The following is a 16,868-nucleotide window of genomic DNA, read 5'->3' as shown; positions in this document are numbered from 1 at the left end:
AGATGAAATTACAAACCATTTGTGTTTCCTAATAAAAAGTACAAAATTGTTGATGTCAATCGAAAAAAGAGTATTGGATACTACGAACCATTTGTGTTTCCTACGCAAGCCTCGCAAGTTGTGTATTTGACTTATCCAAGAACGAAGAGAGCAGAATCAGATTGGATGCATGTGAGTACTCTACGTAGGCGAGCTTATGTCACTGATGTTGAGCCAAATACTGAGCATAATCAAATTGATGCGAACGATGCATTTCAAAACAACGAAAGTGGACCTCATGACATCTCAACTCAATTTCTTTTATCGTCTCAAAATCTAGTCTATGTTAATGTTATGTACGACAACGAAATTGATTTGAACTGAAAGTGAAACAGAAAAGGTTCAATATTCGAGCGACGATGTTCGTGACATTTATTGAATTGTACTTTGGAAAAAAAAAATATTTCATTAATTATAAATGTTAATGTTTTACAATTATTGAATTTATTTTAGCGAGCACGACATGGCAGAGATCCAACGTCATGGGAGCTATACGTTCACACACATCGACATGCAGATAGATCTTTCGTTGACACGCGATCCCGCCTGCTCCACGTAAAGTTTATTAACTTTCGTTATTCTCATCAACGTTACATTAAGAAAATTCAATTTGATTCATTTTAAATCAACATCATAGGAGGAGATGTAGAGCTACATGGCTGATTCATTTTGTATGAAACACTTGTATTATTATTTGCAGATTAATAATATGATTACATTTCTCAAATTTTGTTAATTTTTTTCGATTATACATCACAATATATTTTTATTTCAGATTTAAATAATTATAACATTAAAAAAAAACATTTAGCGGCGGTTTTTGTTCAAACCGTCGCGACATTAGCGACGGGTTTTATAAAACCCGTCGCTAATGGCGACAGGTTTGACATACTGTCGCTATAATAGCGACGGTCTAAAATAACCGTCGCTTTTTGGCGACGATACGTCGCCGATCAGATCGGCGACGGTTATAACAGCGACGTTTTTGTAAATACCCGTCGCTATTAGCGACGTTTGTGTCAATACTCGTCGCTATTAGCGACGCTTTTAATCAAAACCCGTCGCTATTAGCGAACCCGAGCCAAGCTCATTAAACAAGATAAACGAGCCATTAACGAGCCGAACTCGAGCCGAGCCCGAGCTTCATAAATTCCGAACGAGCCGAGCCCGAGCTTCAAACCCGAAGCTCGTAACGAGCTCGAGCCGAACCCGAGCCGAGAAAATAATGAAACGAGCCGAGCCCGAGCCAGCTACTGCTCGGCTCGGCTCATTTACATCCTTACATTTGGGTGTATTGATTTTAGATGAGATGTTTATTTAGTTTGCTTTTTTGAGAGAATTTTGAAAATGTTGGAAACCGTAAGAAATGGTGGGAAAGTTGTGAATCGTGAGTGATATGATTTGTTAAGAAATATCAAGTGGAAGGATAATTTAGGGATATAAAAAAAAATCTGGTAAAAAAAATACATAAAAAACAGTTTGTATATGTTAATTGGATTTAAAAATATAGTAAAAGTATACACACACACACACTAACAAAACAGAATCATAAACATGAAGAAAAACTCGTTCTTCCATTAATCTAAAGTTTCAAAAATCATTTTTTAAAAAAATTAAATAACACGCATCACACGTATATATGTGCGCGCGTGTGCGCGCGGAGTTAGTTTAGTCTATGTAGTCGAAAAGTATCATTTCCTTCCAATAAAAAAACTGGTGGTTGCAGAAATTTTCAGCTCTCCATTGTCAATCCTACGCAAACCCCAAAACAATTAATGGGTTTGGCTGGAAATGGAGCGGCACTCTGCATCTTTTCTCCACCATGGATGACTTGTGCACAAAGACAGCTCAATCCTTTGCAGTCTTCAGTTAACTTTTCCTCTCGTCTTATGTCCAAGAATCCTGTTTCTGTCATCAACCGTGCCCAGGTCTCCGCCGCCTCCACCTTGGTGGTGGTGCCGAGCGAAACAGATGTGGTTTTGCCTCCGCCGTTGGAGTTAAAGGAGATATACGCAAAGTGCAGTACATGGGTGTGGAAAGGATATAATATTAACTACTTGGTATACCCAGAAGCTGATGGTAGCAATACTTCTACGAATCCTCCCCTGCTTCTGGTTCACGGTTTTGGTGCTTCCATTGCTCATTGGCGCAGGTATTGTTTGCACAATATTTGGTGTTGCGGGCGTGCCAGGTGCGAAGTGCACCGATTTGTGTGAAAATGATAAAATCTAACTTCTAAAAACAAGCGATTGTGAATTCTAAATTTGATCGTCGGTTCTAATCTCCTAAAACAACTATAACGCCAAAATAAAGAAAACTATTGGGATTTGAGGAATAAATCTCTGACATCGTTTATATTTTCAATAAACTGTAGAAATTTACAAGACATAAAAATATAAAATATGAAGTTGCTGAAATCTACAAACGAGAAGACGTAAATAGAAATATGCTTGAAAGCTTGAAAAAGACTATTGCTTGAATATTGGAAATTTTGCAGAGAGTATTTGCAGATTTGTCTGTGTTGAAGAGTTGTGTTGTGTTTTGTTTGCCGATGTCCTCTTTTTCTTCTGCAAACTGTGCGGTTCCTCCCACTCCCCCATGAGCCACGTTCTTCCGTCCACCATTCCACGATCTCCCTCTATTTGCAACGCTTTGTGATCGGTTTGAATCGATGAGAATTAATCTGATACACTTGATGGGCCTATATAATTTGATTGGGCCTCCCTAATTTCATTTGAGCTTTTATAATTAAATCGGGCTTTCATAATATAATTATTTTTAGCCCAAACAATTGCCCCCCGCAAGCATTGGCCCGTGGGCCAAAATGCTTGTATGTAAACCATTTTTAATTCTTTTATTTGGAACGGCATGTGAGCATTTTTTGTGGAGTGAGTTTGTGACTTTTGGGCCAAGCCCAATTCTTTAATGAATTTTTCATTACCCAGTAGAATTCCCTCCCCCAGATTCAAATCGCGATCTTTGGCCCCCTTTCTTCTTCTCCTTCGCATTCAAATTCTGCAGCTCGCCCTCTTCTCTTCTTCTCCGCCTCTTCGCTCCCTGCTGCTCTGAAACTCCCTCCCAGGCTGCTGCTGTGATTCAAGTTCCTTCTTCTTTCTCTCGCGTCCTTCGTCTGATTATTCCCCGCTGCCACTGTGGAAGACACCGCTTCGCCATCCCTACTCCCCCTTCGTCCTTCAATCATCGCGCCTTCAAGGGAATTGAGTTTTGCGGTCGCCGTTGCTGCTTGAAGAAACTGTATGGCCCAAACGTCGGCGCACATTTCTGATTCCAGCGTCTCAGGCATCCCCTCTGCTCCCATCGCTGATACTACTCCGCCGTCTACTGCTATGGGTAATCCATTCTTCCTTCTTGAATTGCACTCCGTATTTCTTGGCTCCTCATTTATCTGATAATTTATTTATCACCTTGGTTGGAATTGCATTTCTTTCTTCCTGCTTACCCGATTAACTTCAAGTTATGCGAGGCCTTGAGGTGTACGAGGGATGATCGTAAATGGAGGTTTTGGTCTTGCCTCGACTCCTTGACTCTTTTCTGAGAATTGTAGGATAGATGATTGTGCTCATTTAGACGGTCTGTTTGAGTTGTCCTCCTTTACTCATTAGCGCGGTATTCCTGGGGGAGTTTTGGGTTGGAGGGATTTTGGCCATACATTAGCCTTTGTCCTGTGGATGGGGCAAATGGATCCATGTTAATCCTGTCTCAACAGGTGTTGTGTGCTGCTCCATGTCGTTGCCATACAAGCACAGTCCAGCTTCTAGATGAAGGCTGTCTCGAGCTCCCAACCCTGTTAATCTTACCATATTCTCAGGTTTGTCAAGAATCGCTTTTGCAAGATCAACAGCATGCTCTGAAGGGACGGAGATTTCAAAGCCATCATCGCCTGTGTACCCTGTTCGAGTAAGATAGCAGGTCGATCCATTGATGTCTATCACTTTGAAGTCACTAAAGTATATCTTGCTCAAATCTTCTTTAGTCAGGTGCTGGAGAACTGGGGCAGCTAGAGGCCCCTGCAGAGCTAGAAGGGAACGCTCATCATGAATGTGCCATGAAACGTCGGCCTCTTTTTATGTGAATGCTTTCATGTGTTCCTCAATATGGGCAAGATCCTTGTCTCTGCAGTCGGTATTAACAACCAGGTACATATGATCATTTGTCACCTTCGTGATTACTGAATCATCTATTGGGCCTCCCTTTTCATTTGTAAAGATAGTCAAAGTCCCAGTCCCAGGTGCAAGCCCAGCGACATTGGCAGTGACAGGATTTTCAAGGAAAGCTATGCAGTCTTTTCCTTTAAGACTTAGACCACACATATGGGAAGCATCAAATAGGCTACCATTCTCCCTACAATTTATGGTAGAGTCAATGATTGAATCTTTGTACTGGATCGGCATACTCCAACCTGCAAAAAGCACCATTTTTCCACCATGGGCAACATGAAAGTCATACATAACATTTTTCTTTAGATCAACTTCAGATGAAAAGCACCGACGAATTATAGTTTTTTTTTTTTGTCTCCATGAGCCAAACGGCGAGTAATAAATTGACCAAGTTGCCACAATCCTCCTCCTCTCATATTCGTAAATATCTCGTATTGCATGTTTGCCCTCTGTCGCTTCCATTCCTCCTTGGATTTGGAATTACCATGGCTATTTTTATTGATCTGAAGGACCTTTGGGGGCCCAAGAGACCAAAAAAGCTCATTCCGCATGCATTCTTCATTCTGGTGCCATTTCCACAGGTGGTGAAAAGAACAGGTATGTAGTCTCTTGTTGTATATGCGGTTCGCATGTTTGCTCTTCACAGGTAATGCTGGATTGAGAATTGGCCATGGGTTGGCCTCAGTTCTCCGGTGTATTCGACACCTAAGCCTTAGTGTCGTTTGGGGTATCTTGCAACACAGGTACTTCTCAACTCTAATGTGCCCTTACGTGCCCTTACGTGCCCTTACGTGTTGCATCCACTCAAGATGACTCCCTTATCCCTATCATTATGCATTGCACTTCAGTCGGGCCCCTTTCCCACATACACGTATATGCATATGCACTTCAGTCAGACCCCTTATCCCGCACACACGTATATGCATTTGCACTTCAGTCAGACCCCTTATCCCGCATACACGTTTACTTACTGTTCTTGCATGCGGTGACTCCGCTTTTGATTTGTTGACTCTTGGTTTGGTGTTGTGGTTGTTGGGTGATGGATGTGGAATGAAGGTGAGTTTGTATGTGACGTTGTGTATTGGATGTTGGAACAATCAAAACCATAGATTGGCTTAAAACTCCCCATCGCAATTATTTCCTCCCCTGGTTCCCTATCGAAACAAAATGAATCCAATATGATAAAAGTGGCCTACTGGCCAACTTCATTTGATCATAACCAACAGATATTTTCATTGGTGGCCCTAAGGCCTATTTCAAATAAAATCGTACAACATGAACATGAAGCTAGAACATACAAAAATGGCTGGTCAGCCTATTTTTCTTCCAAAGTCAACTTCTGGGTCCTCTTGGGTTTGCATAACGTCCTTGTTCTCTTCTATTCTTCCTTTATTATTCGCTTTTCCCACCGGTGAGCTCAACTCCCTGCTCAGTATATTTCTTTCCTGCCATATTCTAAGTGGCCTGAAGGCCTACTTCATGGTTTGTCACTGCATATGCAAACAACCAATCTATAATGGCGGTATGGTCTACTTCCCCATGATTTCTCGTACCATAGGAACATTAGAAATATCAACGGAATGTATATATAATAAGTGGCCATAAGGCCGACTCCCAGCTGAAACAAAGTATCTTCAAATAATGAAAGTGGCTTGATGTCCCACTTTCTCTGATCAATCTTATTGTTGAATCGTAAACAACAGATATTTACCTCAGTGGCCCTAAGGCCTACATCACATGACAACTTGAAATAAAAAACTAAACATATACAAGAGTGGCCCTGAAGGCCAACTCCCCGCTGAAGAAGGCCAACTCCCCACTGAATATCAGCCTTCGTGTTTGCATCACTTGCTAGCTTTTTCCTATTTCTTGGACAACCTCAGTTCCATAGGTGTCCCATACTTTTCTTCCTTTAGTTTTTTCCAGTACTTGCTGCACATGTGCCTTCCATATAGAGGTTGCAGCTCCCTCTTTTTCTTTTTGGTTCGAATCAATCATCAATCTCCTCAATCAGTGGCTGAATTATCGGCCTAGACGGCACGATAACAGTAGGTTTGAGGATTCTTTCCAACACCGAGCTTGGAGTTGGTGTTTGCATGTACAGTGGATTTTCTTTCTTGCTATTGCTACGGATTTTGATGGGCCCAAAATCCCCATTGTAATATCTGGCTTCTACTGCACTTGCACTTGTTTGGAACGGCTGTCCATCTGCTTCCATGACCTCCACGTCATCCCCTTTCCAAAATAATAGCAATTGGTGCATTGAGGATGGTATGCACTGGTTTGCATGGATCCAATCTCTGCCTAACAACGCTTGGAAGTTGGCGGAGGAGTTTACAACGAAGAATGCACATAAAGATGACATACTCCCCACAGTAACATCAGCGGGGAGTACCCCAATGGTCTTGGTAGTTTCGCCTGTAAATGCAGCAACCGAAACTTCTGAAGGAATCAAGTCTTCCTCATTTTTGCCCAGACTTTTCAACATTCTTACTGGGAGAACGTTTACCGATGAGCCATTGTCTATCAACACTCTAGACACTGGCTTCCCATTCAAGTGGGATTTGATGTACAACGGCCTTATGTGTTTGGTCATGGCCGGTGTAGGCTTTTCAAGTATCACTTGTTTAGGCTTGTTCGGGTGATCTTCCTTGATAATCACTCTTGAACTCCCTTCAGGGAGTTTATTTGCATGCTCTTTCTTTTGCCCTGATCCTTGGGGCATCAACTCCCCATCCTCTTCTTCTATCATTTTAAATCTCTCTGGTAGTATTACCACTCCTGTGGCACAATCCACTGTGATGTGAAACTCTCCAACGCAAAAATTGATTGTTTTTCCTCTTTGATCATCCTCTTCGCTTAACAAATCATCATCATCCTCCACAAACTTATCCTCAGTAGCCGATCTTCCAAACTTGGACTTATTCCCCATTGGACTCCTTGCGACTGGAATATCATTTGTGGGTTCATTTCTCAACTTAGAGGACTCCTCTCTTCTTGCAATCGCTCTTTCTCTCAACAGCCGTCTCTTTTGAGTCCTAGTTGGTGGCCTAGGGAACTTTTTGTGTTGGGCCACCCTCCAAGTGTCACTGAACTCCCCTCTGGCTGGAAGGACGTATCTCGGCTTTACTCTGCTGCTCTCAATCATTTTTCCTTTTGAGATTTCGTATGAACGCCGTTCTTTGCCTTGATCAGCTGATAATTTTCTAGTTTCCACCCTTCGTGACTCAAATTCATATGCATTTCTCCTGTCCGAATACTTTTGACGATGATTGCAAGATGACTCCCCTCTAAACCATTGTTTTTCCACCACTGGTCTTTCAAGAAAATGTTGATTCCTCGGCCTAAAGGCCGTGGATTCACCAACATTTCTGGGGAAACGCTGTTGAATTGTGCGCATTCGATCGGCACTATGCCTTCCAGGTGCTTCAAACAATTGACCCTTTGGAATCCAGTATTTCTTGATTACTCGGTCTTTCACTGCAAAGGATCGGCTTCTTTTCTCATTGAGAAGATCCCTCAAATCTGTCACATTTACATTAACCAAAGCCACTGGAGGAAAGGGATCATCATCCACCGCCATTGATTCTTGTTTGTTAGGGAATTTCACAACTCTCTTGTTAATTCTATCTTGCAAAATGTTCTTGAACGCCCAACAAGACTTGGTGGCATGATTATAGGAGTTGTGGTATTTACAATACTCTCGTCCCTTCAGCTCTTCTGTAGGTGGCATCTTGTGATCAGGCGGGAACGTGATGAATTTTTCTTTCACCAAGAAGTCGAAAACTTCTTCGGTCTTTGATACATCGAATGTATACTGCATGTCTTTGGGGAGTTGGGAGTTGTTCTTCTCTGTTGGCTTCTTTTTTAGCAGCGGAACTGTGCAAGACCCGGCCGATTGCATCTCTGCCAATGCCACCTCTTCCACCTCCTGATAATAAGACCCCATAGTAGTTTTCTTCTTGTACGACTCTTCCCGCAAGAGTTCTTCGTATTCAGCCACTTTGGCGGCTAGCTCGAAGAAATCCCTGAACTCCATTCCCTGGAATTTTTTCCTTAGTTCAAAATCCAGCCCTTTTTGTGCCATTTTCACGAACTCTGTCTCCGGTAAGAACACCTTGCATCTATTCTTCATCTTTTTGAATCTGTCGATAAAATATTCCACGGACTCTCCTTTCTTTTGAGTGACTCTCGATAAGTCGGCAATGCACACTTCTGGTTCTGTTCTGTAGAATTGAATGTGAAATTGTCTTTCCATTTCTTGCCAACTCATCACGGAATTTTTGGGGAGTGAGGCATACCAAGCGAATGCGGTTCCAGTGAGGGAATTTGGGAATAGCCGCAACTTTAGATTGTTGAAGTTCTCCAAGTTGGCTAACTCCCCGCATTGAATGGTGAATCTGGCTATGTGTTCCATGCTGGACTGGCCATCTTCCCCGGAGAACAAACTGAAATCATGAACTCTATAACCCCTTGGGTACGGGTTATTCACGTCAATGTAGTCTGGATAGGGTTTGTGGAACTCTGGGCGGCCAATTTGTTTCAAGGCCGGCCCATATAACTCTTGAACAGCTTCTCTCACCATTTCTGGATCAATCCCGTTCATGTTCCGAGCGGGGAGTTGGTGATGGTAGTAATTTGCCCCCCGAGCTTGGAACCCTGCATTTAAACCAAAATTACCTCCTGGTACGCCCCCATCCACTCCTTGATGATCCATGTGGGACATGTCATCATAAGCTCCCGGTTGGTACAGAGGATTGGTCACACTGTACACTTGAGTAATTGGTTGTTTCGAGCTCCCCACTCCGTGAGTACGTGGATATGGCTGTGATCTTCCACCTAAAGTTTCTTCTCTCTTGTGAGGTGGTGTGTACCTTCTCTCTGGATGATTTGGGAGAGTGAACTCCGGGCGGCGAGGATCGCCAGCCCTTGAGTTTCCAACTCCCTGGTCGAATTCCTGGACTTGGTTGCTTCCTTGGCCAGTCTCTTTGACAGTGGTATTTTGCTCCCCTCGGGTAGACTGGTTCGGTTTACTCAGTAGAGTCTTTAAACAATCAGACATGGCTTTAGATAATGCCACTGAGATCTCTTCAATCTTTATGGCGGTCAACTCTTCCACCACTTTGTCTGAAACTTGATCATATGTAATAGGAATCTGCAGCAGATCTACTTCTTCAGCCTGTGGTTCGACAGTAGGTTGCTCTGGCTGTGGAACCTGAGACGTTCCCTCTTGATTAGCCAGAGACTCCCCGCTCTCCTGACTGACGTTTTCTTTTCTTCTTGGCGGCATAGTGCGGTCCCACTGGGCGTGCCAAAAATATGTTTGCACAATATTTGGTGTTGCGGGCGTGCCAGGTGCGAAGTGCACCGATTTGTGTGAAAATGATAAAATCTAACTTCTAAAAACAAGCGATTGTGAATTCTAAATTTGATCGTCGGTTCTAATCTCCTAAAACAACTATAACGCCAAAATAAAGAAAACTATTGGGATTTGAGGAATAAATCTCTGACATCGTTTATATTTTCAATAAACTGTAGAAATTTACAAGACATAAAAATATAAAATATGAAGTTGCTGAAATCTACAAACGAGAAGACGTAAATAGAAATATGCTTGAAAGCTTGAAAAAGACTATTGCTTGAATATTGGAAATTTTGCAGAGAGTATTTGCAGATTTGTCTGTGTTGAAGAGTTGTGTTGTGTTTTGTTTGCCGATGTCCTCTTTTTCTTCTGCAAACTGTGCGGTTCCTCCCACTCCCCCATGAGCCACGTTCTTCCGTCCACCATTCCACGATCTCCCTCTATTTGCAACGCTTTGTGATCGGTTTGAATCGATGAGAATTAATCTGATACACTTGATGGGCCTATATAATTTGATTGGGCCTCCCTAATTTCATTTGAGCTTTTATAATTAAATCGGGCTTTCATAATATAATTATTTTTAGCCCAAACAGGTATGTTTTAGATTTATTTTTGTTTCAGTTTCTTTGACTGAGATTTGGGGCCAACCGCTATGAAATTTGGTCTGAGAATAGTTGTACTTGAAGTCCGCTGAAAGGATTATATTTGAGGTATAAATTTGATCCTCAGCAAGTCTGTCTTTTTTCTGATTTGAATGAAAAGGGTTGTCAACTGCTGAGCGGACGAACACTTGTATGCACGATGGTATACAGTATACCAAGTCTTTTTGCTGTTAATGTTGTTTGCTTGGTATGCTTATGTATTATTGGTTCAGTAAAACTTGGAGTACAATGAAGTAAATGTAGGCAGTCATGCAAATATGACTCCTCATTTTCGGACTTGCAGAGGGACTGTCATCTTAAGTGGCATTTTCATGTTAATCTAACTTCTGTGGTGCTATTAACGGATTCTAGACGCTATCATCCTGCCATTTCAGGAATATCCCGGTACTTGCTCAAAATCATACAGTTTACTCCATTGACCTCTTAGGTTTCGGTGCTTCACAAAAGCCAGCTGGTTTTGCTTATTCCATGGAAGTTTGGGCTGAGGTGAATATTTCTATGAAATTTGTGATTTTGTTTGCTGGCTAACCTTTGAAAATCCTTTCTTATGTTTACAATTTCATTTTAACGAAGAGTGCTGTGAAATGGACAGTTGATACTAGATTTCTTGGATGAAATTGTTCAAATGCCAACTGTACTACTGGGGAACTCAATTGGTAGTCTTGCTTGTGTTATTGCTGCTTCAGGTGTGATGATTTTTCTTATTTTATTGTCTAGTGCTATGTTAGGCTTGGTTTTTACAATGTACGTGTAATTTTTCCTCAAACAGAGTCCACTAACTCCCTGGTGAAAGGCCTTGTGCTATTTAATTGTGCTGGTGGTATGAACAACAAGGCCATAGTAGATGACTGGAGGATAAGGCTATTCTTTCCTTTGCTTTGGCTCATCGATTTGTTATTGAAGCAACAAAGAATTGCTTCTTCTTTATTCAATCGCATCAGACAAAGGTGTATTTAGTTGATTGAGTTTTGCTTCGTGTCAGCATAAGAGGAAAAACTATAACAAGAGTTGTTTTTCCTTTATGGTGCAGCAATAATCTCAGAAACATATTGTTGTCTGCCTATGGGAATAAGGAAAACGTAGATGAGGACCTTGTCGAGGTAATGGTTTTCTTGTTTTCATATCGATTACTGAATTTTCTGTGGTGGAGTAGGCACATTCAGTTTTCGCACTAGGTAGAAATCACCAGATTTCTTTAAGATGTTCAGAAATATTCCCAACTGTACGTATTAGCTTAGAAAAACGCAGAAAACCCAAAGATAACAGCGTTATAAGGTGGAAAAGATAAACGATTCCCTATCAACCATCTTTTTTTTTTATGTGTTTGTTTCTCAAAAAACGTCAGATTTTTCGGAAACCAGCAGAGGACGAAGGAGCTCTGGATGCCTTCGTTTCAATCGTGACTGGGCCACCAGGCCCGAATCCAGTTCAGTTGATGCCAAATATTAATTTACCTATTTTGGTGCTGTGGGGTGATCGAGATCCTCTTACTCCAATAGATGGACCAGTGGGGCAATACTTTGCATTGCTGCCGGCTCGGCTACCAAATGTGAATCTGTACTTATTGGAAGGTGTTGGGCATTGCCCTCATGATGATAGGCCTGACTTGGTCCATGAGAAGTTGCTTCCTTGGCTGGCCGATCTTCCAATTACTTAATGTATGTACGTTTTAGGAATTTTGTTCTTGATTCAACAACTGTATATGTATACTATAGGGATGGAATGGTGTTTCATAATAACCACCACCATGTTCTGTTTTCACAGATTTTAAGTTCAACAAAAAAAACCCAGTAGAATTTGAGTTCAACAAAAAAAAACTTAAGGGATAGATCACCAATGAGAAAAACAACAGAACCCTCAACCCAAACAATTAGACAACAAGATACCAAGTAAAAATCATTCTAAAGATCATCAGTCTATACACAATTAGACTGCAACTTTGTATGTATTTTTTTTATCAGCCTATTTTCAAGCAAACACTCGGTCACAAACAAGCATGACACAAATGATATTAGGGACAACAGGTGGGAAAATCGCATGGGAGCAACATATGGATAAGACCGAATTATTCAGACAGAGGATGTAGCTTTTCGAAGAATATGCAACCATAAAATCAAGCATATAATGACCTTTTTATCCAACTTCTCTGAGATGATAACATTATTCAGATGTGCATCCTTCCTCTTTCTGAGAGCTTCTTCTCTTTTCTTTTTAGCTGTCTCGTACTCTTCTAGCATCCAAGAAGGTAAACCTTTCTTCTTCTGTATGTCGGTCCACCGACCCCAGCCAGGAAGTAAAACGGGTTTTTCAGGTTCTGGATTTTCCTCATTCAATACTTCTGCTTTATCTTTCTCAAAATATTCTTCAACATCATCACCAGCGAATGCACGTTGTATAAGGTCTGACTGGGATGGAAGTTCATAGGCAGACTTACCGCCACTAGATAAAATTCCATCCACCATTTCTCCACCACTATTTGCATCACTATCGCCATCATCATCCTGCTAAACGATAAGAAAAGAGTTCTCACACTAGCAATTGGAATGGTGAGGCATGTAAAGTTCGTGAGAGCAGGAAATACCTCCATCATTGGATCTTTTTCCAAAGATCTTACAGATGCTGAAGATTTGTCAATATTATCATTGCCAACTTCAATTTGGTTACTATTAGCTGATGATTTTTTCGCCTCTTCAACCATTTCATGGATTAGAATCAATCGTGATGAGTTCTTATCTCAACAAAAAAACAAAATCTCAAAACCAAGCTTATCTTTTTCCACAAATCCGAAGCAAAGTAAGATACGTCATATGTTAATTTGGGCTCTGGATCTTCAACATTGGCCTCAAAACTCTGAAATGCAACAAATTGCACTTTAAATTAATGTTAACACACAACATGCTACAAGAAATGAACATATATATAGCTATAAAGGGTTTTGGGGTATATAACTGACACATGAATATTCCAGCCCACCAAATCTCATTCAGCAATTTTGTTCATGATAGACAATAGGATAGCAACATTTGAGAAAATGCAGCATGAACCTGACATTAAGGAAGCTGAATACGGGAAAGAAGCCATTAATAATCTTTGCAAGTACAAAGAAATTCTCAGGAATGTCCAAAAAATCATTCTGAAGTTAGTGCATCATGATCAACATTTTGGAAATCTAAATAATTAAACACATTATCGATCCTCATTACAAATACACAAATGTGTATTGAGACACAAAATTCGTGTTTTCACAACACGAGCAATCGTTAATCAAGCCCCCTAGTTGACTTTCACTCTCTAACATGCACCACTGAAGACTAAGATCACAGTGTTTCCAATACAACATGGTAAAAAATCGAATGAAGATAAGAAGTAATTCTGTCACCTTAAACACAGAATCGTGATCGATCTCAAACTCTTGACGAAGTAAATTAGGATCAATGTCTGATAATCTCAGTGAATGATCATCTTTTTCATGTTCAGTAATCTCATCCTCTCTTTCCGCGTCATCATTTTCACCATCACTGTTGGCATAGTAGTAATCTGATTTGACCTTTTTACTACTCTCAGAAACTGCCTTTTTAGGAACACCAAACACCCTCCTTACACTCGAGACATCCATATCACAGCCTCTCAATTCACTTTTATCATCCAATTTCTTCATCAGCAGCCTCCTTCCTCTTTTTCAACCCTCGCACCTTTGCAAAGAAACATCAAAGGTCACAATATATCAATTTCATAAATGTACAAAATTTTATCAACAAAAAAATTCCAAAATTTTAAATAGTATCAGTGCATCACTATAATGGGGACAAGATCATTGAAAAAAAGATGCGTCAAAATTACCATGAAAGGTAAAGAAATCACTCCTGAATGGGGCAATTCTTCATTCTCTTCTAATAATTTCCGTGTTTTTTCCTTGGCCTTTATCAACAAATTTGACGCTTTATCCAGATCTGAACCATCTGCCAAGTCATCATCATCATCACTGCTACTATTTTTGTTCACAGAACTCATTTTCCTAGTCAATTCAGCATGTTTATTAAGTTGCTCAGCAAAAGCTACCCGGGTTCCATCATCTTGGACTTGCAGACCTCGTTTTAAGATGCGAGTTGCCCACCTTGAGCTGTTTTTGTGTTTTAAAGTCATACGTTCCTGCATTTAAGAGGATAGTAATGCAATAATAAATTTTTCTGAAACAAGACTGACCCAAATTGAAAACAATGTTAAATAATCATACGTCTACATAAATTAAATCACCTCAGCTCTTTTAAACTCTTGTTTCATTGTAAGTTCCTTGACAGCTTGGGGATCCATTTGAATTGCCAGGTCAGCTGCTTTTGTCCTCTCTTTTTTCAACAAACGGTGATATGTTTTCGACTTAATCTTCTTAATTCGTTTTGCCTTCAGTTCATGGCGGAAAAGAAGACTACGCATTTCAGCAAGCCGATCCTGATGATCCTTCATATCTTCAATTGACATCTGCAATGTACCACCCCGCACACAATTGCTTTGAGCGATATTCTATTTACATTGTTCTTAGTTGAAAAAAGCAGAATAAAAGACAAAAATCAAAAAAATAAAAGAGGATTGAGGACATAATTGAGGTAAATTATAGATGTATATGACCTCCATACCTCATTCAGTTCAAGAAGCCTTGCACCATCCTTCTTGTGAGCTTCAACAAGCTCATTATGGCTGACCAAGGAAGCAATTTTCTTCTCAAAATCAGTTCTAGGTTCAAATTCAGAGGCTATTGCTCCTATAGTTGAAAACCCCAAGTCCATTTCTTCATCAAAATATAAAGTAGGTGCTTCTCTGTTTTTCTTGACTAAAGGATCCCACTTGGTGATATCCTTTTTAGATTGTTCATAAGCAGCCTTCCGCTCCAATCTTGCTTGATCCGCCTTGGCAAGTGGTTCGATAATGGAAACCGACTTATTTTCATACCGACGCAGGTTCTTTCTAAGTTTGCTGAAACCTGACTTACCATGCAGTGGTTCCAGAAGGTCCTGAATGCTTAACTGGCCCTTGCCATCAAGAATATCGTTACTAGGATTGAACTCAGACTCTGGATATGCCTCAGACATGATAAAATCTTTCTTCTTTTTTCCTGTAAGGGGAAATAACATATTAGAGTTACACGTGAATGTACCTATAAAAAAACAACTGAATCACTGAAGTTGACTGTTGGGGTGAATTTAATACTCGATGAGCATGTGGCACACACAGGAAAAAAATGCAAAGTTAAAAAATAAAGGTTGCTACAGAATATTATGGGTTCCCACTTCCCAAACAACAAGTTGGGGAAAAATTAGATTTAAATTGGGTCGTCAAGAAGTCTTTCGTAAAATGGGTCAGAAGGATGTCTTATCTGTTTATGAACTCACTCCCCTTTTTCCCACTTTCTTGTTGAAGGGGTCTACAGGAGACGGGAGCTCACCATCTTTTCTCTGAAGCTTAAGAAGGAAATCCATCAATTGTACTTCTACATTAATTAAGGAATTTCATTTCTTAACAGCAATACAAAAAGTAAATAAGTTCACCGATTTAGAGACTCCAAATTAGTAAAGAACTACGTAGAAGATCCTTGAATTTAAGAGGCGATTACGCTATAAACCAAAAGCTATGGCATGCCAGACCGAATAAATTCTTAAATTTAGTTAAAACTACTTGCGATAACAAATTAGTCGGGGGTGAAAGATAGACCACTACCTGCAAAAGCATCACTTGGAAGCCGAGTTATCTCTTGTAACATCCTCTCATGTCTTCCATCATCTTCAGCATCCTCACCTTCGTCGGATGCAATGTTCCATCCTAAGAGTCAATGGTAACAACAAGAGTTAGATAAAAAGTACCTGCACTTGTGTGTGAGTGCCCAACCACGAATGGAATTGGAGAGATACCTCAAAATCTTCAGGAAGCTCATACTGATAGTTTTCAACGGGGTCATACCGCTTATTCTTCTTTGATTCCTCCTCTGGGATAGCTTCTTCATATTCATACACATCATCACCGACGTCATCATTAAAAGCTATCTCACCGACGTCATCTGAAGGGCCAACCTTAGGTTAGCGGAGATCTAGCTCCTTCTGAAATGCATTGGGCAAACGAGGCCCACGCCAATCCCTCTTCTTATTAGCTTTATCTCTTTTATTCTTACCAAATCTCGAACCTTTTCTCTTCTTGTTCACAATTTCTCCATATTTCCTTCGACTACTATGGCTTTCATACCTGGATTTTCCTTTATTTTCTGCCATTGTTGTGGTCTGATAGAGAACTCGAAGTTGTTAATAGATAACTACAGATACGGTAACAACCAAAATTGACACAGCTCGCACACAATCTGCGTATTAATACTAAGACTCTAATTAATAGAAGACATATTGTGATCGCTGCAGAACACACAAAAAGGAGGGGGGAGGTCGGCTGCTCTGAGAATAGAGAAATCAGTAGAATTAAGGAGATGCAGGAGCATATTACCGCCACGGGCCGATGGAAGATTGGTGGTGCGCGACGGAGCCGCCGTGACGATGAATCGGACGGAGTTGGCTGGTACCTGATGCCTAATGGTTATCAATTGTTGGACCCATATTCTCTAGTTTAACTTAGGCCTGGCCCCATTCCAATATC

General features: G+C 40.7%; 2 protein-coding genes and 1 pseudogene across 2 annotated transcripts; 1 reads left to right on the top strand and 2 right to left on the bottom strand.

Annotated features, from left to right (window-relative positions):
* Window positions 1-1,723: 1,723 nt before the first annotated feature.
* LOC140825636 (uncharacterized) lies at window positions 1,724-12,002 on the top strand. Its single transcript, XM_073187530.1, has 6 exons — window positions 1,724-2,191; window positions 10,616-10,727; window positions 10,834-10,927; window positions 11,011-11,188; window positions 11,272-11,341; window positions 11,587-12,002. Exons 1-6 carry the CDS (start codon window positions 1,815-1,817, stop codon window positions 11,896-11,898), a joined length of 1,143 nt encoding a protein of 380 aa, XP_073043631.1. The 5' UTR covers window positions 1,724-1,814; the 3' UTR covers window positions 11,899-12,002.
* LOC140825637 (aminomethyltransferase, mitochondrial-like) lies at window positions 3,377-4,984 on the bottom strand (annotated as a pseudogene).
* Window positions 12,003-12,133: 131 nt separating the features above from the next.
* On the bottom strand, window positions 12,134-16,495 carry LOC140828674 (uncharacterized protein C57A7.06-like). The gene is given in 11 exon segments (XM_073191598.1): window positions 12,134-12,742; window positions 12,823-12,929; window positions 13,013-13,091; window positions 13,621-13,891; window positions 13,893-13,933; window positions 14,082-14,390; window positions 14,496-14,717; window positions 14,873-15,348; window positions 15,951-16,052; window positions 16,114-16,287; window positions 16,399-16,495. Coding segments are annotated over 11 exon segments (2,310 nt in total). The 3' UTR covers window positions 12,134-12,310.
* Between the last annotated feature and the right edge of the window lie 373 nt (window positions 16,496-16,868).

This window comes from Primulina eburnea, chromosome 3, assembly GCF_022965805.1.
Source record: "Primulina eburnea isolate SZY01 chromosome 3, ASM2296580v1, whole genome shotgun sequence".
NCBI lineage: Eukaryota > Viridiplantae > Streptophyta > Magnoliopsida > Lamiales > Gesneriaceae > Primulina > Primulina eburnea.
The sequence above is the reverse complement of the archived record's forward strand: the minus strand, read 5'-3'. Positions and strand labels throughout refer to the sequence as shown.